Source organism: Chroicocephalus ridibundus, chromosome 4 (assembly GCF_963924245.1).
Source record: "Chroicocephalus ridibundus chromosome 4, bChrRid1.1, whole genome shotgun sequence".
NCBI classification, from domain to species: domain Eukaryota; kingdom Metazoa; phylum Chordata; class Aves; order Charadriiformes; family Laridae; genus Chroicocephalus; species Chroicocephalus ridibundus.
In genome coordinates, this window is record NC_086287.1 from 21,025,043 (window position 1) to 21,050,894 (window position 25,852).

At 48.8% G+C, this 25,852-nt stretch overlaps 1 protein-coding gene across 5 annotated transcripts in view; it reads right to left on the reverse strand.

The window, feature by feature from the left end:
- LOC134514057 (USP6 N-terminal-like protein) overlaps window positions 1–25,852 on the reverse strand; it is an 87,866-nt gene that overhangs the window by 7,390 nt on the left and 54,624 nt on the right. For all 5 annotated transcript variants that reach the window (XM_063331290.1, XM_063331293.1, XM_063331295.1 and 2 more), the window contains 10 exons: window positions 20,688–20,761; window positions 20,060–20,145; window positions 19,166–19,205; window positions 18,363–18,443; window positions 9,921–10,028; window positions 5,587–5,696; window positions 4,614–4,662; window positions 3,038–3,158; window positions 2,015–2,109; window positions 347–412 (listed from right to left, as the gene is read on the reverse strand). In XM_063331290.1, the coding sequence (XP_063187360.1) occupies window positions 347–412; window positions 2,015–2,109; window positions 3,038–3,158; window positions 4,614–4,662; window positions 5,587–5,696; window positions 9,921–10,028; window positions 18,363–18,443; window positions 19,166–19,205; window positions 20,060–20,145; window positions 20,688–20,753 (822 nt within the window). In that variant the 5' untranslated portion in view covers window positions 20,754–20,761. The remainder of the gene's footprint in view (window positions 1–346; window positions 413–2,014; window positions 2,110–3,037; window positions 3,159–4,613; window positions 4,663–5,586; window positions 5,697–9,920; window positions 10,029–18,362; window positions 18,444–19,165; window positions 19,206–20,059; window positions 20,146–20,687; window positions 20,762–25,852) is intronic.

The window sequence follows — 25,852 nt, forward strand, 5'->3', positions numbered from 1 at the left end:
TTCTTCTCCCTACGTTGTTTCCAGAGCCAAAGTGAGTTAATTGCAGCACTGCCAGTGGGCAAGAGAAAGATCTCTCCTGACTTTGAAGCTTTACCCTGCTGCTGCTGCTGAGCCATCTCCCAGCGACCGCTCGTGATGAGGCAGCAGGAATTGGCTTGTCATCAATGACACACAGTTATTTTTAGCTTCTCCCTTATTAACTTTTTTGCCTTATGAGAGCGTGCATAACATCCCATCTTATAAAACGTTAACTGCTTCTTCAAATTATGGTACTTTTTAAAAAAACAGGCGGATTAACTACGCATGCAAGCAGCAGAGCAGCAAACAATCTGCAGAGCATCCTCACCCGGTCAATGAAACACTGCAGGAACCACTTGGTTGTGTAAATCCCCGTAGTCATCTGCTCCTTGTCCTAGGAGGAGACAGCAGAGAGAGACAGGAATTTCACCAAGCTGGCTGCTGGAGGTTCAAGCAACTCTTAGGGGTTTTGGCGAGGTTGGTTGGTTCGTTTATTCATGCTGGGATCTGAATGCAGGATCTGGCTGCGGTTTGTCTCCCAACAAAGCCCTTGCTTTAAATACCAATGTTGAAGACCTTCTTCGGCCCTTTGCCCAAGATATTCATTGAACCTGATCCTCAATGCGACCAGATTTCAGCCACAACTTTGGAGAGGGATTTCTAGAAGCTTTTCTGGCCTAATATCTACTCCAGGGATTTACAAAAACCTTCCAGGAACCCAAACCATGCACTCCTTGCAGACTACCCTTTTTGTTTCCATAGCAATTCCCATGTGAACCTCTCAGAGCAACACAAAAATGATAAATCCCAAGTATCCCACAGGTAAATCCAGACCTGCACAGTCAAGCCTGCTTTGCTAGCACTACCTCATTCGCCTGGCACGGCTGCTGCAGGAGCAGGATGGCCTGACAGGCTAAACAAAACTCTTAGAAACCTCACCAACATCACCTCAGCCTACCACTTTTCCATCCCTGTCTGGCACCTGGCACAGCGCTCGCACACAGCTTCCGTTTTCCTGGCAGGGACGGGGAAGAGAAAGAAGCGCATGGGATTAAGGGCCAGCTCCAGTCTTTGCTTTCGGCTGGTGCCGGGCACCTGCAAGCCTGGGGAGAGAGCCTTTGGGAGCCTGGAGACACCAGCAGCTTTCAGAGACTCATTCCCATCCTCCCCGCCCAGGTTTCCCCACCCTCATGACTATAATTAAGTGAAAACCTGTCCTTGCTCTGTTTCACTTATACGGCCAGGGCTGGCTCATTTGCAGCACGGAGCAAGAGCTGTTGCAGGTGATGGCAATATAAACAGCTTTTCCTGGAGCCGGGCCAAGGATCCCCTTTGGGAGCGTAAGAAACCTTCAGGAGTCTGGCCACTGAATACCAACTGTCTACAGCAAATGCGAGGGGGGACAAGGGGGAAAAAAAAAAGGGAGCAGGTGTTGTAAAACAGTCGCCTAGACGTTAGACTGCAGTCGATGTGTCCTGCAGATGCTCCTCCCGCCACCAAATGGGCTTGTGCCATCTGCTAGAGAAAAAAACAACTGGATATGCCCAAGCAACAAACCACACGGCAAATCTTACATGCCTCCCGTCTTTAAGCAACAGCAAAGCCGTTAAATGCAAGCACTTGGGGCTAATAATCCAGCGCGGCGTCATCACCCTTCAGGCTTTGCAGCTGGTGTAAGAACACAGCCCAGCCTCGCTGCTGTACGCAACAGGTCCTTTTGCTGCAGGCTCCGTGAGCCCTCCTGCCTGGCTATCCTCAGGAAGCCTTCAGATTTTAGCAGTTCCTACACTAACGATGACCAGCAAGCAAATGATAACCACTTGCCTCAGCGAGATTCAGGCACACCATTTAAGAAACGCCTGCCTCTTTGCGGCTGAAGCAGTCCTACACAGTTAGAAATACATTCAGTTGTGCCTCTGTTTGGCAGAACATTACACTAATTGCTTTAGCATTAAAACGTGATATTAGTATGGGGAGACTGATAGCAAAGAGATACCATGTGCTTCTTCAGTTTGGGAAAGAGTTTGCTTAGAATCTGCTCGTGGTGAGCTTGAAATCTCTGCAGCTTCGGGAACCCAGGAATGAAAAAACCTTAACGAGAAAAGATGAGAGAAATAAAAAATAATCAGAAAAGCTCTGGAGCAGCCATGGGGGCAGCCTGATTTTCTAGAAACTCCTCCCCTGCGTTGCCTGTTGAAGTTGGCTGCACCATGGCATGTCCAGCTACCTCCCACGGCATCCCTCCCAGAGCCTGCCCTTCACCCCATCTACACGATCAGCTCAGCACCAACCCCGGATGGTCCTTCTCACCACCGCCCCACAGAGCAGACCCACTCACCTCCCAGCCGGAGGCTCAGCTTGGCCAAGACCTCTCTGAACACATCTCGGTGCTCACCAAGGTTCAGAGGAAAGCTGAAGATATTTGAACACCACAACCTCGTGCAGCACCTCACAGTCTAGCAGGACGTGCATTTAAGACTGACTGGAGTTATCAAGCCAAAAGGCTTAGCCCTCTGCTCATAAAATAACCCCCTGTGCATAGATTACTGCTCACCACAAGTAAGAAGAAAGGATCTTTAACATGTCTGAAGTAAAATAATACAGCACATTTAGTGGAATTACATCTTCATAAAAACACAAGGGCCCATAGCTCGTGGCATGCTAAAAACAGGGCATTACATGATGCTCTTGGATGTACTTCTGTGAGACTTCTTAAAAACTCACAACCTTGAGTTAATTGATTGCCAAGGGCAAGGCACTCCATAGGGAAGATAGCACCTCTGTGGAAGTGTTAATTACTGAGTGCTAAAGCTCAGTGCCGATAAACCACATTTTTCTCTGATGAACTTGCCTGCCTCCAAGAGCGAAGTTCAGCTCCATGGTCAGGTTGCGTCAGCACATAATTAAGCCTTACCTGCTCTAAGCAAGTATGCGAGGAGAAACGATGCTCTACAGAGTAACCTAAACAGCCTTCCCTCCCGTCGCAAGAGGCCCCAGCCGCATTACACCCCAGCCTTACCATGCATGGCATGCCGCTGGTTGGTCAGCAGCTGCGCCAGTGCCCAAAATGCATCCTCTTCATTTAAGTACATCAGGAGGATGGCTGCGATCTGGCTCATGCCTTGGCAGTAGCTCACTTCCTGCAAAAGCCAAGAGGGGTACACACGCTGCCAACGCCGTCAGACCCCACCATGATGCTAAACCTGCAGAAGCAGGTGAGGCTGCCTGTACTTCCCTCTCCTCTTTCAAGGACTGTCCCGTTTCAAGGTCTTTATCACTTATGTCCAAATTCACAGCTCCCATATGTCTACAGCATCTACCATGCCACTAACTCACACAGTGGTTTGGGTTGGAAGGAACCTTTGACGACCACCTCATCCAACCCCCCTGTCATGGGCAGAGACATCTTGCAGTAGATCAGCTTGCTCAAAGCCCCATCCAACCTGGCCTTGAACACTTACAATGATGGGACCTCCATAGCTTCTCTGGGCAACTTGTTCCTCACCACCGTCATTGCGAAAAATGTCTTCCTTATGTCCAATCCAAACCTACCTTCTTTCAGTTTAAAACTGTTGCCCCTTGTCCTGTCACTACGGGCTGTGGTAAAAAGTCTGTCTTCCTTGTAAGCCCCCTTTATATATAGAATGGCCACAATAAGGTGTCCCCAGAGCCTTCTGTTCTCCAGGCTGAACATCCCCAACTCTCAGCCTTTCTTCATGGGAGAGGTGTTCTGTCCCTCTGACCATTTTCATGGCCCTCCTCTAGCAGGTCCTTCAGCAGGAGGTGACGGGCTTGCAGGCAATGCCACCCACCACGCTGCTCCACCCACCAGCCCTGCTCAAGCCTGGAGGGCGAGGGACAGAAACCCCAACATATGAGGTGCCTGCAGCTACTTCAAGGAATAGGGTATGGGATGATAAATAGCATGTGGTTCTGATACTGGTTTGGATTCCTTCAGCCACATGAGCACTGAAGTAATTAAAGACTAAATAAATCTGGTAAGCATTTATCTGGTATGAGGGAAGGCAGGGTCTTTGTTTCCTTGACTATTCTCCCTGAGCATCTTCTGTGCCTTCTGGGTTATCTGTCCCCTCCTGGAGATGCAGGCAGTAGGTTCAGCTGCTAATTTAGGCTTATTCTGCCTGTGCCCTTCAACTAAAAATGACAGGTTTGCTGTAATAAATCAGTGTTTTCAACAAGGATGCCATTCAGTGTATGACAAGAAGTCAGGAAGATGACAGACCTTCAGCCAGGAGCCTAGTCTTGCTGGAAAGCCAAAGGGCAATCCCTTGTTCTTTGCTGATACTTGCCCAAATCGCATCTGCCAGATGTCATTTACCAGGTGATAAAATGAACAAGGGAATGAAACAACTGTGCAAAGAGTCTTGTGCTGCCTCTGCGGGTCTTGCAGCTGTCTGTACAAACCAGTATTAGGACTTAAAATTGGAATTACCACTGGCTAAATATGTGTGTGTGTATATACACATACATGTACACACATATATAAATATATATAAAGCTTTTTAAAAAACTTTATGTAGAGAGATATATAAGCACAACACCATTCACTTTAACTGGACTAACTTACTACTTACGGTGTTATAAACCGAGTATGCTGACAGGACATGGAAGAGTGCCTGTTGCCTGGGAAGAAAGAAGGATATTAAAACACCTGAGTGTGAGGTCTCCAGCTTCGTGTGCACACCAACGCGTACGCACAGGGAGCAAAGGCTCTGAAAACACCCAGCCAGCTGGTACTTATGCCTTTTGCAAGGAGCAGGGCTCACAGAACCAGAAAGCACCTTGATGGGCACATGGGATGGAACCTCCTCCTTCCGGAGGGTGTCAGTCAGCATTGGCCATGCAGAGCGGGGCTGAACCAGCCTGCTCCATCTGCAGGTCTCCTGGAGAGACATGCACGTACCCACACAAGCCAACACACCTCCTCTTCAGGTTTGGAGCGGTGGTGGGTTTTTAATAGACTTGCAACCACCCAGGCATCAAGTGTTATACATGTTTGGGGAAAGCACTGCCATCATTTTATTAGTAGGTCCCTTCCTCCCTTCCCTCCTTCCTAAAGGAGTCACCACCATACAGATATGCAGTGCATGCTTCCTCGCAGACTGTACGTCTGCGTAGGGCAGCCAGGTGTGACTCAACCAAGTGACAAAGCCACTCTGTTAAACCTCTCCAACCCCATCTGTTGTGGAGGCCACGTACGCCCCATCCCACCCAGCTCCCGACAGACCCAGCCCATCATCCCAGCTGTCCCAAACCAAGCCCTCTGTGACTGCAACCCTGGGGGACAAGGCACCACAACACACTGATGCCTGGCTCAAGAACTGGGGCTGAACGTGGTCCAGTGTGGACCTGTCCAAAGAGAGAATCAACAGCCCCACATCTGTGGGTGGTACCATGTGCCAATGGTTTGTGGAGCAGGCAGAGATGGTTTTGCTCTCCTGTGGGCTGCTCTGAGCCAGGGGTCTGGTGGCCACCCCATCCAGCTCATCCCACGCACACCCACTATCACCGATGCCCGTACAGCCACGCGAAGCCTCGCGTACTCACTTCACTCCGTAGCGATCCCGAAACATGATGTGGTTTCGGAAGGTGCGGTTAACGTCCAAATCTATCTGCTTGATTTCCGATGAAAAGCTCTTTGCTTGTTCTTTCATTTGCTGGAAGGGAGAGGGGCAGACAAGAGGAAGGAGTCAGACACCGTCTCAGCCCATACCTCTCTCCAGGCAGCGAGAAGGCACACTCCCTACAGCAGGAGCAGCGGCTTGTGAGCTGCACAGAGCTATCGCAGAGTGACTCGGGGACACCGCCGTCTTGCAGTGAGCAACCATCTGCAGCCTGGAGGTGAATCCCCAGCCCCTCACTGGTGCCTCGCCCCTGTTGGTGCTTAAGGATACACTTCTGTAACCAACACACAGACATACGCACCGAGTCTCTGAGCTTTTCAGAGGCTCAGTCATAATAAAGTCCAAACTGTACAATGGACTCTATGAAGCAGCCTCCTACTACTACTTCCATTGCAGAAGACGTTTAAGGAGTTTCCACTAGAAAAGCAGTTCTGGGGTATTCACCTGTAGTGGTGCAAATTTTAGGGACTTTGCAGAGTCCAGAACAGAAGCTAAACTCAAACCCAAGAATTGCAGAATCACAGAATGGTAGGGGTTGGAAGGCACCTCTGGAGATCATCTAGTGCAACCCCCCCTGCCAGAGCAGGGTCACCCAGAGCAGCTTACACAAGAACGCGTCCAGGTGGGTTTTGAGTGTCTCCAGAGTTGGAGACTCCACCACCTCTCTGGGCAGCCTGTTCCAGTGCTCTGCCACCCTCAAAGGGAAGAAATTCGTTCTCATGTTTAGGTGGAACTTCCTGTGCTCAAGTTTGTGCCCATTACCTCTTGTCCTGTTGCCCCCATGTTCCTCCTACGCTGGCTCATCATTTAAGGCAGCATCACACAGATAAAGGAAGGAAATTCAAACCAAAGCTAAGCCTACCTCAACCAATTGCGCCCTCAGAGAGCCAAGCTCAAGATGCTCCTTGGACTCCCACTGCAGTCCCACTCGTAACCCACTGTTCAGCCCTGTGCACACAGCCAAGGACCATTATGCTATAGCCAAGCACCTCATCTCACAGCCTTTACATACCACTGGTGATCATGCAATTGCCCTTCTTCTTTAATATATGCAGGGCTAATTGCATTAATGAAATACATTTTGTGGCTGTCTTCAGGCAGCCTGCGATCCACTGTCAGGTTAAGGGCAGCGGAGATGAGAAGCAAGCCCAGCTTGCCTGGAGCTGGGGGTCAGGAACCCTCCTTGCTCACCACAGGGGATAGTAAATAGCACATCTGCACAGATACTTAATCATCTGCTCCAGCAGCTGCCATCCTACAAATGCTTGTCAGCCTCATACAAGGTGCCTCCAGGCTGCTGTTGACCTCCTGAGGTGGCCACATCAGCTCTGGGGAACATCAAAAGGTCATTAGCACCCAGATGTGTCCAGCAAAGCCAACACTCAGGACAGGCACAGCATCTTGGGAATATTAACTCCAACCTTGAAAGCAGCTGTTCGGAGAAGCAACACTGCAGGGGCTATTTTGAATCATTGCCTGCACAAGGCAAGGGAGGATAAAAGCGACAATGGAACAAAGATCTGCTGAACAATACCATTTCCCTGCTGTAAATTCTGTGCTCTCTGCATCCTACAGCTCCTTGCCCTCTGTAAAGCAGGCGGACTACCTGAGACAAGATGACTATTCATATGCACTGGGTCACTTCAGTTCAAACTTCCCTGCTAAAGGCCCTCTTGTTTTCCCTGCCAGAACAACAAAGAAACCTCCCAAAGACTACAAAAAACCCTACTTTGGTTTTTTTTTAAAATCACTGCATCTGAATAGCATGCAGGTTGCACAGCACTTTGTCACCTCCATGCACCCAGGAGGCTTTATTAATTCTGCAGATGGTAAACAAGAAGCCCAGGATGGGTTGTTCTCCTTTTTTCCCTTGTTTAAGTAACCTGGGGCTCCACAGACGCTTGGCTGAGCTCATTAGCACCACGAGCCCTGCAAGCCCATGGCACAGCAGAGGCTGGGAAGCTGGAGAGACCTTTTACAAAGCAGCCAGACTGTCCCAGAGACCTTTTGCAAAGCAGCAGGTAAAAGCCAGGCTGCCCCTGCTCTGCCCCATGGCCAGCAAGTTTCTCCTGCTGCCTTCTCAGCTCTCCTCCAGCCCTCTTGGTTGTGGCTGTAAAATCCCACGGAGGCAGAGCATCCCACCCAAGTTGAAACCAAATGTGGCACGTTCCATGGTAGCCTCTGGGCTCCTGCTGCATCAGGGACAACTGAGCCGCCATGGTCTTGAAGAAGACTTGGAGACTTGCATGGAAAGGACTTGGAGGACAGCTGGGATAAGATAAAGCACTACAGAAGCAAACATGCCAGGCTTTTTAATTGCATCGCTCCAGCGGCAACACGGACATGGGGAGTAAGGTATCCTGATTGGCTGGAAAAGTTGCTCCTCCACCAGCCTGAGGGCAACTTCTCTACGGAGGGAGCAGTGGGTATAAAAAAAGATAAATCACCTGGCATGTGCTAGGTGGCACAAAACTCAAGGTGCATGCAAAAGCCAGGCTTTTGCGCCGTGGTTCACACCCCAAGGAGAAATGAGGTGACCCTGGGACCAGCCCCTCCAGGACACAGGGCTGAGGCTTTGTCCCTTCTTGAAAGCAAAACGCCTCATCCAGGACCTGCACAGAGCCTCTTCTGGAGGAATTAGAGGAGAGCTAATTACTGGCGGCAGGTGGCACCAAAGAAGAGGAGGATTAAAATGAGCTTGTAGGGGGTTTGCATCCAGCAAAGCCTATTAGCCCTGAAGCTCCTGTTTATCGCAGACCCCTCTGGAGTCACAGATAAACTCCTTGGGACTTTCATTTGTTTGGATTTCTTCCCTGCCTGAGCAACACAGCTTCGAGGGAGGGAGCGTGATAAGAATCTGCGTGCTGGGAGAGCTTAGTTATCTCTGCTTATTACCATGAGCCCAGCCTGCCTTCCCCAAGCCCCTGCACGTGACTCCATCCCAGCGGCATCTCACTATTAACATCTACGCTTGACTAAGTATAATGAGCGTTAGCATCATCCTGCTTAATAGGCAGGGATTTTTAGAAACACCTGCTGGAAGCAGCACTTGACCTCCTGCCTCTGAAACATAACTGTCTCCACGACACCCTGATCCTTGCCCGGGTACGCGATGCAAGCTAAATCATAACACCAGTTTGGAAAATAAATTCATTATCAACCAAGGGCTTCCACACGCTGCCTACGGAAAGAGGCAGTGTAAATGAGCTGAGATGCCTGAACTGAAAAATAACAAAATACAGCACAGCCCATCACTTAGGTTCTTGTTCAAGGCATGCTACAGAAAATTCTTATTTTACACCAAGGAATCCAAGCCTGCAGCATGCAGTACTCTGGGAGGAAGCAATGCAAGGCAGGCTTTTTTCCTATCTGCAGAGAAAATAAGTGATTTTTAATAGAAAAATGATTTTTGTTTGGTTTTGAATAGTGATTTTTAATAGAGACTTTCAAGACGGCTATAAAAAGATTGAAGATGGAAGATAAAAGAAGCCACTTCAATCCAAGCTCTTCAAACACTGCCAGTCAACTTCCAGCTGCACATCTAACTTGTGAGCCAGGACCCCGGGCTCAGAAATCCCCCACAACCTTGCAAAAGCTGCCTTCACCCCCCCTTAGTTTCTCAACTAACGATCCCATTCTCAGCTGGTTTAAGGCTTCTGACCTTGCTGCACATTTCAAAATGCCCTGAGGGAAATTTTCAAGCACACTGAGAGGTTTGGGGTACCCCCATCCCACTTCAGGGTACTCCTGGCTACTCTGCATCGCTCCAGGGATCTTGGGGAACTGTGAGTGGTATCTTTGCTAAGCTTCCCCTCCCTCTTCCCTGCATCTTTCCCTAAGGAAAGCATCTTTGCTCACAGCTTCCAGCAGAATAAATGGAAGCAGCACGTTAGGGAAAGCAGCTGGCTAACGTGCTAAAGAGTTTATCCCCTTTGCATTTTCAGTCCTCACTAATTTTAAGCATTTCCTTCTCAGAGGCTGCAGCAGTTCATGGACGGGACTGGGCCCTACCACCAGCGTGTGTCATAGGGTGCTTGGCACATTGTCACCCTGAGAGGGAGGATGCAAGGGCTGGGTTTGTGTCCCCTGCCCCTTAAACCATGCCCCTAGGAGCCTCCATTTCCCTCCTGCCCTTGCAGGTGGAGATGGAGACACCTGCATCTGTCACAGGTCTGACTTGCTCCAGCCGGTGAAGCCCCACCAAACCTGCCTCCGTATCACCTTGCTCCTGTTGTCTTTGCCAGGAAGAGCCCATACCTCATATTTTCCTTCATTCTCCTCCTTCATCTTCTCGACATCCAGCAGAAGCGACCAGACCTGGCCTCGCACCTGAAGTGGGATCCCTTTGTACACTCGCCGGCACATCTGCGGGGAGGAAAACACGTGGAAGGTTAGCTGGTCCTGCTGGTGGCAGAACAGATGTACTTCATGGTTTGCTGCTACGGACCACCAGCCATCTGAGCAGACACTTCCTCTGCCTGTGCTGGTGCAGAGAGGGCATGAGCTGAGCACCTGCATTCAAAGACACCTACTCTGTCAAAATCAAGCCACATCTCAAGCTTTTAACTTTACTGGAAGAGCTGGACATGGACCATCCCCTTTATATGTGGAGACATCTCAGGTGCTTCACAGTGGTCACATTCTGTGCACACCAGCCTGCCCTTGGACTCCAAGGACCAGATGCTGAACCCTTGGCTTTGAAGCCTTTGATCTGACCTGGCACGGCTGTTCTCACCTGGATCCTCAGGGACTGGGAGAAAAATACATTTCCCCTTGGAAAGGGGAGACCTTACCGTGAGAGCCACAAGGACGTGTCCACAGCAACTCTCATGGCTTCACAAGTGGCAAAGGAGACTCTGGGCTACACCAGGGGCTCCCCCTGAAGCAAAGAGGCAGACTGGGGACAAATCTGCATGTGTCCCTCCTCCTGCCTCTACATGGTCACTTCATCTCACAGATGCTTCTTCCCTTTTGTCTTAGTACAAAGCCCTCTCTCTCTAAAGAGACAATTCAATTTCAATGGAAAACAGAAAAAAGAGCTTTTGTTCCATCCCTGACTTCTCCCATTAAAAGAAAAAGCTTCATCAAAAAGAAAAAAGCCTCATTTCTCAATATTTTCCACCCTTTCATTCATCCCACCCGTGAAATGCCTCACACTACAAAGCCAACCATGGCACTCCTCCAGATTCCTGGGGTATGCTGAAGGACTTGCCGCATGTGCCCAGGCTGCAGCCAGGGAGGTGATTTATGTTGTGACATGGCGATCCCTCAGGACCAGGCAATTCCTTGGGAGGAGACAGAGGTGCTGGATTCCCGGTCATGGAAATGAGCTTGGGGCTGAGTAGGGCAGTGCCCAACCAGGCAATGAATTTGAGCTACTGGCATTGCCTGGTACAAATGCATCTGACCTCCTTCAAAATCCCTCTTCTCTTTCCATAGGGTGTTCTGCTTCATGTGTTTCAGGCTGATGCAAGAGAAGGGCTGCAATTCACAGGGAAGCACCAAGATCCTAGCAGAAGACTTTACTGACGTGGTCCTGCTGTGTTGCCTTTGCATCTCTTACACAAAGCTGAACATCTGCTCCTGTTACCTCTCCTTTCTGACCCATCTCGCTTTTTCACTTCTGGCTTGACTTTTTAACACCAGCCTATGCACAAGGTTATAAAGACCATAACCATGGCACCGTGTTGTCAACCCACCTGGGCTCACAGCCTCCAAGAGCACAGACCCATGCTCCTTGTTTTGCTACCGTCTGTACGGCAGCACTGCACCTACTGAGTGCAAAACACAGCAACGACAGCTCTTGTCCCAAGGAGCTAGTATGAGATGGGACAGGAGGTGAGGTCCAAGGAGACAGGTTAGGGGACAGAGAAGAAATAACACTGCTATCCCAGTCAAAATAAGGATATAAAATACTCATGTAATGAATGCCAAGACTACCATGTAACACTAGGAGAGCTAGATGTGTGTTACAACACTTTTCCACCACATTATGGTAAATATTTCAGTATTTCTGCTGACACAGAAAGTGTCAGTGCAATGTATCCTCATCCTGGAAGTGTAATGGACATTCAACATTTAAAACCCCATTCTCAGCACTTGCCAAATACCTGCTCTGCCCCAGGTGTTGATTAGCACCAGCTTTGAAGGTCCAATGCATAGCCAGGACCATACCCCACAGAAATCCTTTGCAAGATCCTGCCCTCCCCTCTGTATGCACCAAATAAGAACTGCCCCCTAAAAAGCATCTCACTACCAAGACACGTCCATGGAAGGCCACCATCCTATTCAACAGCATCCCGCATTTTAAGTGGGACATCACTTGGGTCACGACAACCCCCCATGCAATGCTACAGCCTTGGAGGAGAGTGGCCGGAAAGCTGCCTGGCAGAAAAGGACCTGGGGGTGTTGGTCGACAGCCACCTAAATATGAGCCAGCAGTGTGCCCAGGTGGCCAAGAAGGCCAACAGCATCCTGGCTTGTATCAGGAACAGTGTGGCCAGCAGGACTAGGGAAGTGGTTGTCCCGCTGTACTTGGCACTGGTGAGGCCACGCTTTGAATACTGTGTTCAGTTTTGGGCCCCTCACTACAAGACAGACATTGAGATGCTGGAGCATGTCCAGAGAAGGGCAACGAAGCTGGTGAGGGGTCTGGAGCACAAGCCTTATGAGAAGTGGCTGAGGGAACTGGGGTTGTTTAGCCTGGAGAAAAGGAGGCTGAGGGGAGACCTTATCAGTCTCTACAACTACCTGAAAGGAGGCTGCAGTGAGGTGGCTGACTGCAGTGCGGGGTTAACTGTTGTATCTGATGATCTTAAATGCCTCTTCCAACCATAATGATTCTCTGATTCTATGATCTCCAATTCACCATCTGCACACCTACGGGAGCCACTCCTGCTTGTCCAAGCTCACACAAGGAGGCGTTTCTGGAGGACAGCCATGTTGGACAGCTTCATCCCCATGGCTGAAAGACTAAGGAGATGAACAAGAGATTCCCATTCCCCTAGAGTCATTAAATCAGGAGGAAAGAAGTGCAATGCATCAGGAAACACAAAGTGACCGGGTTAGATGAACCACGTCCCCGAAGTGGTACTGGTAAGGTGCCAGCGAAAGCCTTGATCCCACAAGCACTCATGACTTCGTGAAGCAAAAGCTGAGATGGGATCAAGAAACTGGAGTATGTACCAATTCAGATAAAATCACCAATTCAGAAAAAAAGTATTTATTTCCAACGGGTTAGGAGAGACTGACTGACAGCTGCCAAGGTAGAAGATGATGCTCGTCTCTGTGGGAAGAAAATAATTTTGTTTTGAATTGTCAGAGCTGGTATTGTCGTACTTTAATGAGTGCAACCCTCACTGGCATACAGTAAATGTCTCTAATGATTTTCTCCACATGAGAGTGTGGCAGTAACAGCAGAGTTACACAACATGCTGAGATGGAACTGAACTGAAATGCCTCTCTGTTATTTATCCGAGGGCATTCCTCCTCCCACCGCCTCCAGACACGAAAGTGATAAAACCTCAGAGCTGTGAGTCATGCAGAGGAAAAATGAGCAATTTTCCTTCATCGTGAAACTTGAAGGAAAACAGGGAAGTTATCATTAAAAGCAGCATTTATGCTGGGATGAACTGATGGAGGGAAGGCAGCAGGTGATGGTGATTCCTGCTCAACGTGAGAAATAAAAACAACCCTCAAGGTCACCATCTTCTATCTCTTATAAATCGCTCAGCTCTTACAGATGGGAAGAGAGCAGCTAGACCGTGCCAACACACGGCATCATCCTGTTTCACAAATGGAGATGCTGGTGGTCGGAGTGAAAGCTCACAGTGCTGTGTAGGAAGGCCATGTCAGAGCCAAGGACTGAACCTGAAGTGTTTAAAACTTGCTCCAGGTTTTGCCACAGGATCATGTTCCCTCTCTAGGCTTTAACATACAAAGCTCGCGACACAGAGGCCATTGTCACCCCATCCCTATCTCTCCCCTCTCCATGTACTTTCTTCCCAGTAGATGGGATGGGGAAGACTGCAGAAGTACAGATCTGAGCTACATCTTCCTGCATCAGAGATCTGTACCCAAGCAAGTGCCCCAGGTCTTTAGTTAGAGGGGAGGAGTCACTGCCTTTAAACACGGGACATCTTTTTGCAGTAGTTCAGACACTGAAGTTAAAAAGGGCTTGGGAGGGATGGGCTGTTTTTTTAAAGCAGAATATACACATTTCAGCCCACTTTCACACTTTAGAGCCTGTCTAAAGTATGTCTTTCAGCCACGTGCATGTTCCACCGGGAAGAGACTGCAAGAGTAATACCCCACTTTTGGGTATGTATAGCAACTTCACTTTCAAGCCTCTCTGTACACCCACCATATGTCTCCAACACCCTGAAGTGGGATGCAGTTCAGTTCCTTTAGGCCTCAAAGAGTGATCCTTCTGGAGAGGAAGGACTCCACTTCCTCCACCAGTGATGTGCCGGGGGAGCTGAGCTGTGAAAACCTTCACCTGGAGTGGTGGGTGAAGTCTCCACCACCACCATCACCACCGCCACCCTGGAGAAGAGGACTTCTTTTTTGCACCACGAAGCAGGCTGATTGATGATGTGGCCATGCAAGATACTTGGCAGGCTGGACTTTGCTGTGCATGGTTTTCTTTCTGTATGGATAATGGTTGCTCCCAACTCAGCCATCGTCCCTGAAGCTGGAGCCTTGGTTATGCTGGATGGGGTGCCAGCAGGTCTGCGGGGGCTTCAGCAGCAAAGGAGGGGCAAATTTAAATCCTAAAGCTGATGTGTCGTGGGTGGGCATCTATATTTGTTACCAGGGCCACCTTTGGGGGCAAGGAAAATGCTACCCGCCTTTTCAAAATGGCAAAAACCAGCAGCAGAAATCACCCGCCAGCTCCCAAGCACAACCCCCTTTCTTTCCCATGGCATTTGCAGGCAGGAGACCTGACTTCATCTGACCGTGACACAACAAACGTCTGCTGGCTCTCCCCAGCGTTAGCAGATTATTCGCTCTTGGGGGTCCGTGTCAGTCCATACAGAGCCCCGATTCATCCTAAACCGCTTTGCTGGCATGCACTGGATTAAGCGCCCTGCACTCCCGTGACCTTAGCAGAGACAAGGCTCCCCCCATGCACAAAGACAGGCTTTGCCTAAAAACCAGACATCTCCGACCAAAGACATCCCTCTCTAAAGGTCCCATCCCACACGGCCAGCAGCAAGAAGCAGCTTGCAAATGATGCAGAGGTCACATCCTCTTCCTAGGACCGAAACTTTTGGCTGAAATCCACTTATTTCAGGGCTATGATGAATAAATTATCCTGCTATTGGAGCACACGCAGCACAGCCTCTTCTTTCTCTGTGAAACTGGGCTTGCCTTAACCGTGTATACTCTTACATGGTACCGACCATTTCCTAACCTTCCCAAGCAGAGTCAGGTTGGGATTTAAATTCAGGTTTAAAACAGGAGTGAAGAGGACACAGACCACCACCTCCCTGTGCTGAAGCCTGAATTACACAGTTTAGCACTTCTCTGCAGGTGTGATGTACCTGAACTCTGCAAAGCGGTGTGGTCCTGGCATGGACTCCTTTACTTTCGTACCCTTTCCTTTGTGGAAGTACAGCCAGGAAAAGGCACCACTGCATCAGTCCAACCCGCTTGATGCATGGAATTGCGCTGGTGTCACTTTTTGTTGATGACGCTACTGAAATTAAATCAGGTCACTACGAAACCTGTCTAGAACAGATACGGAGGCAGATCTGATGAGCACAAGGAGCCCCAGGGCATTACTTCAATTAAGATAATCCTATTTGTTGCTCATCCTGAAACAGGTTATGCCAGGAATGATTGTAGGCATAGCCGGGCCATCCTGGGCTAGCGACTGTAAGAGGCCCTTCCCTTGAGGGCTTTTTTCAGCCTTATTTCCCATAATCTGTGACAGCCACAACACCCAGACTGCAGCCAGCAGCAGGCAGGGATGCACACTGGGTGCAGGTGGGGAAACAGAAAGCAAAACCTGCTGCTCTCTGGCGATGGCTCACACTGGGGGCCTAGAAAAACTGCATTCTCGCCCGCTGACGGGTGGTCGCTTTAGGGGCTGGACAGGTACACAACTTCTCTCCTCCTGCCGACATTTCACAACACAGATGCTGAGATGACAACCTAAGCCCCGATCAGGTACTAAGATGCGGCAAAACATCACAGCCTGCTTGATAAGCAAGAGTACCACTTCAAGCACTCAATATGGTCAGCTGTCTGCCAGCTCCAGCACATGAACTGGCACTCAAAACATTGGCCCTGAAGCCCAGAAAGGCTCAGCCTGGAAAATAAGATGGGTTTCTACACCACTCACGCAGAGACAAAGTCAGGGCAGCTTCCCTGTGAAACTGCCTGGAGTTCCTGCAACGAGATTTTTTTCCCCCCTCTAACAAAGCGCAGTCTATCAAAATGAACATCAAAGGGAAGGCTCCTGTCTTCAGCAAGAGGTTTTTTTCAAAGATGACATCCTAGTCTTTATTAAAATAACACAGAGCTGCTGTCTTGTGACATTTGGGCTTCCATCACGTCAGCGAAGTGCTGAAAACAAACCTGATGGAAACGTGCAATGCAGATGTGACAGCCCGAGCGCTCAGCGAGGGAACAAAACCAACCCACTCTGCTTTAGAAAAATCAGATCAAGGGCTTGCCGCATTTACTTTAGCTACAAAAAAACCCATAACCATCTGAAAGGCATGACTGTGATCCCAGCATAAGGTCCTTGAAACACCACATCTGAGTTGTGACCAGCTGTGGCAGCAGGAATATCCGAGCAGCTTTCACGCTCCCGACACAAGAGCACGGGGCTGCATATCCAGGTGAAGGATACAACCTAATTTTATCTTTTTCTTTTTAAAGCACCTTTTTTTGTGCCTCTCAGGCACTTGACGCTGCGTGGCTGCTGCGATGCACAGACCTTCCTGCCTGCGCTGGCACTGGCACAGGGCAGCGGGGTGCGAGGCTGGGCCGGACTGAAACCAAAGCTCCTTTTTGCTCCCTGGGGTCAGCAGACTGCTCCTTCCCTGTTGGAGGCCAAGCGCTGCTTCTCCCTTTGCTGGGAGGGGGGACGGCCATTTCCAGTCCCCCAGCACAGGGACAATGCCACATCTGTGCCCAAGAGTCATCAGCCATTTACCGTCTGTTATAAATAGCATCATTTATTCCATTACAAGAGCTCTGTGATTTTCTGACCCAAAGACGCTCAAAACCCACTTGCTGGTCTAGCCCCTTGCCATCCAGCAGACCTGAGCAACATCAGCTGCAGCATGCTTAACACACCCGCTAATTACCAGGGTAAACCCAAAAGATGAATGGCAATCACTACCTCTCCACACACCTCTCATCCCGGATCCCGTCTGTCCCCACCGGCTGACCCAGGGAAGCCAAGGCATGTTGAAAATACTCATTACCCATCCCAAACATCCTCCAGGACCTGAAGGAATTCCCCGCACTCTGCTGGAATTTGGCAATTTACCCACAAGGCCACTAAACAATTAGTGCTAACTTCTAATTAGAAAAACCAAAGCCACGGGAGAGCCTCCGTTTTTGCCCGTGGAGCAGCACCAATGAATAAAATAATTAGAACCACCCTGAACAGGACTATAAAACCCCACACCCATCTCTACCCCATCCCTGCTAGAACGAAGATCAGATTTTGTGTTTTTTTAAGAAAAGGACGAGACTACAGCTGCTCTTTGGCTGGGTGAAACCGACATCGCTCTGGATGGCCAGGCGAGGAGGATGCTCTGCTCAATGCCCCCCCTGCAGCTATCCTCTGCACAACCTTTTAACCAAGCTCAGTTTTCTCCCGAGGACTCCCAGCAGGAGCCAGAAGTAATACAGCCAAACATCCCGTGCCTCCCGCCAAACAAGGCTGACAAGGTGATGCTGGGCCTTCAGCCCTCTCCTGCGCAGTGTCGTAAGCAGAGCAGGTCAGGCGTGATGCTCCTCTCCTTACCCAGCAAGGGTCCTGTCATTAGGCTCAAGCGTTTTTTGTTTCAAGAGGTTTGTAACAGGAACACATTACAAATATTATTTATTAAAAACAACTCTGTTTTGCAGTGGCGTTTGATGCAGAGTTCGTTTTGAACACCAAAGCCAAGACACAAGGCTGGTGTCTCCATCCTTGATTTCCACAGATGGGTGCAATCTAACACCTAAGGACCTAAGGGGCTTCTCACAGGCACAGCTAGGAGCAAAATGCAAAATCTAGGTGATGTTGTAGACAAATAATTCTCCCTCGAGGAAGAATTACGAGGAACATCATCTGGACCGTATCAGTCACATCTCCCACGCCATTCACTGGTGGTGGAATCACAGACGCGGCCTATGGCATGCAATACCTGCTGCTCTTAGGGAAGGGACCCAGCTGGGCAGAAGAACACCCCTGCTGTTCTCCTGTATGCCCAGGGAAGCAGAAGTGCAAACACGCCAGCAGCATTTAAGAAACGATTTTTAAAACTACACTAGTCAGAACAGGTCTTTTCCCTCGACTAGTAACCCAGCAACTTCAAGGAAAGATTTAAAATATTAAAGACTAACAGATAGAATTAGGCAATATTTTCCAATGATCTCTGGTTTCTCTATCAACTTTTTGAAAGCCTGACTCATTGGAAGGATGCACCATTCCCATCCCTCTGGACACGTGCTCTTTCTTTTCCTCCTTACCTTGTCACTGTTTCTGTATTTGCTCCATTTCTTCAGCATCTTTAGCCACTTGTCCACGCGTTCAATTTCCTGCTGCTTTTGCTGGTGCAAGGGGCAGGAAGACAAGAGAAATTTAAGAAAAAAAGACCTTGAAGATACCTCCTGAAAACACAAAACTTCATTCTCTTTAGGCTTAAACTTCCATGCAAAGACCTGGCACCAGGGATGGGAATAATCCACAGGCACTTGCAGGAGCTGGTAATTTCAACCCGTGGTAATTAAAGCAGCATTAGTAAAAATGACGAGACACACAGGCTTAACACAGAGAAAGCATTTCCAAGAGGAGTATTCCTTGACAATAAAAACCTTTGCAGGTTCAGCTAGCCTCAAATCATATTGTTTGGCAGATGTCAGAAACGACGCTATTTAGTCCCAGTTAGCATAATCCTAACAACCACCCAGCTCAGGGGAGATGGTGACGGAGATGATGGTTACCTACAACCTCCACCACTCTCCCCAACATGTGCAATCCGCTTTTCAAGTCGCAGCCGCTGAGCACTGTGACGTAGCAGAGAGAAAAGCTCAAAATTGCTTTAAAAGGTGTAATTTCAGTGCAGGAGGGGAGATGCCTGACCCAGCAAAATACAAGCTCCAACAGCTGGGCATCATGCAGGGTTCCCACCTCTGCGTGAAGAGCAGGGGCCAGCAGGCCCTGGCTGCCTGCTTCACTCTCACTTGCACATTCGATTCCTCAAAAACCATCCCTTCCCCAGCCAGTGTGATAAGGATGTGACACCCATGACAACTGAGTTGTCAGTTCTCACCTTCTCCTCCACGGCCGTGCGGGTCGGCAGCTCCTGCTCGCTGAAAAGCAAGGAGTCACCAGTTACTCTATGGGCAAGAAAGGGTGCAGAGGAGTGTGGGGTGCTGTAGCTCGGGGACCACCTCAGCCATCTGAGGAGATATGGCTCGGGGGCTTCGTGCCTTTCCTACAGCTGTCCCCAACAAGGAAGACAGAGAGGAAGCACCAGCCAAAACCCCAACACCCTACGGGAGCTGCCGGGGGGTGATCAAGCACTGGACATTGGACATGGCTGGAAATCATGGGCATAAAGGTTCTCTTCAATGCACACATGATCAGCAATTAAAAGGCAGCAGGAGGGGGGAGATTTCTGGACAGCAATTGCTTCAAACCCCCCTCCTGCACACATCACCTACTATTATAAACATTTGTTCGGAGTTGGAATAGAAATATTTCTTTTAAGCATTCTCCCCAGACACAGGGTGTGCATCTAATTCATCTGCGCCTTGTTTAGGATGGGGATTTCCTAAGGGAACCGAGAATGATCAGATACCTTGTCTCATCTCTTCCTACACCTCCCTGAATCATCAGGTGCAAATGCAAGACCCCCTCCCTCTGTGACACACCGTCAGCCTCCACGGGGGCACAGTAGCACCAGCCTGCACCTTCTGACACCAGGCTTGGGATGGGAAACCTTTTCTGAGCTGTGCCTTGCAGCAGATCTGAACCATCAGAGTGTTTGAACTTGTGTGGCTGAGGGAGGAGGCAAATCTAGTCTTTCCTCCTGCATTTGGGATTGATCAAGCCAAGCCACAGAGTGGCTTATAGATGCTGGGTCTGCCACGCTCTGTGCAGACAGATGGTCTGCACAGACACACAGGTCATATAAAGGAAAGGAGAGGGCAAGAGGACTTACTGCAGGAATCCAAACCGGTCTGTAACTTTATACAGCGTGAAATCGGCATCTTCCCACGGGTCAATCTGAGCTCCTTCCTGCCTGCCCTGAAAGCAGAAAGGACACCGGTGAGCTGGCCCCAGCATCGGGAATGCCGCAGTGCCTGCATCCCAGCCCCAGCGCCCGCATCCCTGCCTCCCTGCATGCTGGAAGGCACAGAGCCAGGAGACCAAAATTTGCTCTAAAGAGACAAATACAATGCAGACAAGAGAAAAATGCACAAGTTCAGCCTATCCAGTATCCCTGGTGTGCTTCTGCTACCGTCCGGGAAGGGCTGTACGTCAGAGAAACCAGTGCTGTCGGGCACATGCCACCCTGGTGTTAAGGGAGCACTGGAGCACTAGAAGACCTTTCAGTATCTGTGCTGAGCATACACGAGATCCGTGAGAAACTCTGGGGACGTGGTGAGAGGGTGAGAGGGGACGCGCAGGCAGAAGCAGGTAGGGAGAGACAGCACAAAGCCTGACGGCATGAGGATTACTGGGGTGATACATGGCAGGAAGGCAAAAGTTCTTATTCAAAGCATTCCTAATTAATTAAGTAGCTTCAGCCTTAGCCAGCGCGTCAGGGAGAAACATGAGGTTGGTACCTTCTCATACTTGGCAATGATCTCCGCTTTTTCCTGGGCTATTAAAGACTCTATATCTTTCTTCATGTCAGAAGCTGTAAGGCAAAAAAAAAAAAAAAAAAAAAAGACAGAGGGAATAGGAGATAAGTAAATGTGTACACGGCATGAGAAATATTTTAGGAAAGTGCTAATAGAAAAAACCTTTGCTGACAACTTTAGCTTGCAGCCGTATCCCATAGCCATAAAATTAGGCTGAGGTTGAAAAGCCCCTGTACAAAGTGTGCATGGAGCTTGCCTGCATACAGCAGGGCTGCAGCTCCCCGCTCTCTGCACGGGGCCACAACTGAATTTGAGCAAGGGAAGAGTCTTGTCTGCTGGAGGACAAGACCCCTGCCTTTGTTCTTAGGCACACGCATACCTGTACGAAAGACATCGTGCTTTTAAATCGAGACAGGCAAACCAGCCACAAAGCCCTTGCACTGCACAGCAAACCACCTCGCTCTTGCCCTCAGCTATGGATGTGAAGCTCTGTAGGGGCATCTGAAAGCAGATTTAACATCAAAGGAGAAAGCAAAAGGAGATGGTTTTGCCTACTGAAGTGTGCACGCAACAAGTAAAGTAGATTACTACCTTCTATACACACACCTGAAAGAAAAACAACGCAGCAGCAAGATGATCGCAGAGTCCCCACATACTCTGAGACGGATCAGTCTTGGTCTAAACAAGACCCAATCTAGCTACGTGAGGTCTGTGCCCACTGCTCTGCCTGATCGCATACACATACGTACGAGCAAGAGAACTTCCACATCAAACGTGACTTGAGTGTTGTCTTGTACAACCTTAAAGAAGCATCCTCCCTGTCCAGCTGTAACTAGTTTCTCGCTGTTCACCAAAAGAAAAGGTTGATCTAACACACTGAGGAGAAAACACGGGCAGACAAAATCCCCAGGGAACCTCAGTCTCCAGGGGCGGCTGCAAGGAAGAGGGCAAAGGGAGGATCTACCAAGTCCTCCCCCTCTGAAACTCTCTGGAACTGACCAGCCCAACTCAGACAACACAATGGCTACGGCACCACCTAAAGCCACTACTGCAAGCCATGTTACCCAAACCTTTGGGCTTCGGGAGCAATGCTGCCACAGTGCAGTGCCGGACACATCAGGAGGACAGCAGTAGGGACAGGCAGTCAACAGGGATGGCCTCATCTCCAGCCCACTGACGACATTCCCAATGTAAATGGACAAACTCCAGCCAGTCCCAGAGCTGTACGTCTTCCTGGTATCTTCCCCTTGCTGCCCTCCCAGTGCTTCGTTGCTTTTTTTTTTTTTTTTTAAATATCCTTTATTTATTTATTTTTATCTCTTTTTAAAAATATTTTTAAAGCTTTTGGAAGCAGTTTTAAGTTTTTCCCACACTTCTGCCATGAATTACAAACCTACTCGGTGCAGACAGGATAAGCACTGGGAAGTCATGCTGTGTTATCGCCTACATGGCTCTGTCCTTCAGAGTCCTGCCGACTTCCACAGATCCCAGACAGATACTACGCATTTCAAGAAAAGCAAGGTAAAATAATTTTAGCCCATGGTTGCAAGCGTCTCAGTGTTTGGAAAAGTTTTTGAACACTTAAGCCTCTTAGAACAGCTTGTTATAGAGGAAGACTGTGTTTTGCCTGCTCTAAGGAGGTTTTGCCTATTTTGCCTGCTGTAAAAATGTCCAACAGGGTTGCGAAAAAAACTGTTAAGAGACACCACAGCCTTAAAATAGTTTCCCCACTGTCACATTGCAAACGATCCAGTGATTTACCCAGAACATCTGAAAGCTAAACAACGTCAGTAATACAGTCCAGAAGTTTCCTGTAGGGCTTGAAAGGAGCTCCCTGGAGCATGTGGGCTTGCCCTAGCAGAACAGACTTGAAAGCCTCCCACAAGAAATTACAAAATTTTGAAAAGCCTTGAAAAGCAGGCTGACTCCCATGCTGCATCTAAAGCTGGAACGTAAATCCTGCATTGCTGTGCTCTGGTCCTGTCCCAAAGTGCTGGTGACCACCTCCTTGCAGAGAAGAGGAGCATTGACACCCAGACATAAACCACTGTGCAACAGCTGTTCGAGAACAAGTTTACCCCACGCTGCCATTGCAGCTCTCTAATGGACACCAGGAGCCATCCTGACCTCCCTTCGGGAGGAACCTGAAGGGTTCTTGTCGTAGGCTTCTGGCTGAAGCTGCATCTCGGTGAGCCACCGTGCCACCGGCTGCAGCAGCGCTTGGCACCAGACAAGCCAGAGCAGCCAAAGGCATTGCACTTGGGATGATCTGAAGAATGTGATTTTTCCTGGAGTGCAAAAAAAACTGCAGTAAAAAAAAAAAAACAAGTGGGGGAGATACGATGAGCAAAAGCATCAGTGCTCTCCAAGGCTCTGCCAACTTCTCTGCACCTTCAGACACCTGTAAGTGATTATTTGTCTCATTTTACCAACTCCTTAATGCAACCTGCTCACTGCCACCATGTCTTTCAGGCCCGGATGGAGACAGACAGGAGATTCATCTTTCCCTAACTCTTCATTTTGAAAGCAGACATCGCTCCCAGTTGCCAGCAGTGGCAGAAACATTAAACCACACGCAATAATCAGGGCTACAAGGGCAACTCTTCCTTGACTTGTTATCAGCCAACAGCACAGGCATTTCACTGCTTTACACTCATAGAACCATAGAATGGTTCAGATTAGAAGGGACCTTAAAGATCATCTAGTTCCAACCCCCCTGCCATGGGCAGGGACACCTCCCACTAGACCAGGTTGCTCAAAGCCCCATCCAGCCTGGCCTTGAACACTTCCAGGGATGGGGCATCCACAGCTTCTCTGGGCAACCTGTTCCAGTGTCTCACCACCCTCACAGTAAAGAATTTCTTCCTGATATCTCATCTAAATCTACCCTCTTGCAGTTTAAAACTGTTACCCCTCATCCTATCACTCCACTCCCTGATAAAGAGTCCCTCCCCATCTTGCCTGTAGGCCTCTTAAGTACTGGAAGGTCACAATAAGGTCTCCCTGGAGCCTTCTCTTCTCCAGGCTGAACAACCTCATCTCTCTCAGCCTGTCCTCATAGCAGAGGTGCTCCAGCCCTCTGAATCATCTATACAGCCCTCTGAAACTCATCTATACAGACACCGGAAAAATGCAAACTCTTCAAATTTACAGCAGGAATGGGTGTATCTTTCCCCGTTATTGACTCCACAATCAAGACAGAAAGCGAGGACAGAAATTTTAAAGTGTACTTTGTTGTCTTATTTTCCAAGCTGTAGCTCTTACTTCAAACGTTGCCATGAATTTTGCTCAATACATGTTAATCGCAGTTTCATTTTTCAAAGTAGCAAGGTCTGAGTAACTGTCTCACAGTGTCACCTAATATATCTGCATCTTCTCCTTCTCACATCCTCCATCTGTGAAGTTCAACTGAAAGGCAAATTCACTCCCCCACTTCTGACGTTATTTTTTCGTTGTTATGAGGCCAAAGAATTCAGATGAGGTCCTTTATATGTTGCTAAAAATGCAAATATTCTGCAGACCGGAGGGGAAAAAATAAACTGTATGTCAAATTAAATGGGCAATTTTTCAAGACATTTACGAAGCGGAAGTTACTCTGAACGTCTCTGACCGCGGTCTGTAATAGAATAACCAGAGGAAGGGCGACTCGGTAACACGGGAGGGCTCACACAGCAGAAGACAGCAGGAAGACCACATATATTCAGGCATCCGCCTCTGCGAAAGCCTCTCTGCAGCCAGAAACGCCAGACTGGTGCAAAGGAGCAAGTTTTGCATCTCACGCCTGGAATGTACACGTTTGTTTTCTCTTTCTACTGTAACAGCGCAAAAGTCACAATTTAGGAAAAAAAATTGAGAGCGGAGAAAATGGCTGATGGCCAGTGGGAGGGATGGAGATGGCAAGTGGCTGTGCCGACCTCGGCATCTGACCCCAACACTGCTGCTTTTTGGAGTACGAAGGCGATGCTGTGCTTGACCAGGTGATTTTCAAAGTACTCTGGAGAGGGAACAGAATATAGCTTAGCTCTGTAGCAGCCTAAGTTAAATACAGATTATGAATATGGTACTTTTATTATTTAATTCTGCGCATACTTGAACTCCAGAGGAGTTTGACACCACAAAGTTACGGCATTCGCTTGAGGGAAAAGATACCTTGTGTATATGAAAGCTACCGAGACATTTATTTTCTGAAGAGTTTGACGAAATACATCATTCTGCCCTGATATAAATAGGCTACCTATAAATAGGTGCAGCCTGTACCTGCTGCGCTTCTCCACATACCTATATAAGACTGAAGACTTTCGTTTTTTAATACACAGCTCCAGCGACTTTCTCAAGCCTGCCACCCAATTCTCTCCTCTGAGTACTGTATTTTCCCAGCAAACAGGGTTTTTTTTCCATGACAAACACACAAGGTGAAGCAGCTATGAACAGGAATGGTAAGAAAATGTGAACAGTGCGAGAATGGTATTAGATAAATTTACTAAGAATATAAGCAACAGAAAGCCCCAAGCCATGCACAGGTAAATTCAACTGGGAAACGAAGTTACCAACTAGTTCCTTTTAAAAAGAATGAGTTGAAAAACCCCACAATCTGTCATCTCACACTAAAACCTGCAGCTTCTAGTTTACAATTTAAGGAAGTAAAAATTTATCCCAGCAACAGTAAGCTTAAAGATGCTTAATGAAAATGCATGTTACTGCCTACCCGCACTGAACACTATCTAGACATCAGCAAACTTGAAATAAAATATCCAAATTTTGGATGAGAACAACTTTCTTGAAATTAATTCACCAGCTGGGATCTCAAGTATTGGCAGCAGAAAGAAGATGCCTGCATCAAAAAATCCAAGACTTGGTGCAAAAATTGTTACCCATAAATCAGATTTACTGTTATAACCCTCCCCCAAAAGTCCTGTATTTTTACGGTAAGATCTGCTGAGCTCCTGACGCCCAGTGCGGGGTGGTACCCACCAGGAGCATGGGAACCTCTGGCCACCAGACGCCCAACCTGCGTGTTGCAACCCTGCTCAATGCCCAGAAGAGGAACCACGCGTTTCCCACGGCCCGGTGTCAGCGCTGCTCCTGTCACGGCCCAGGGGATGCACACACACACATCCCCTGCCACCCCCAACCACAACCTGATGTCT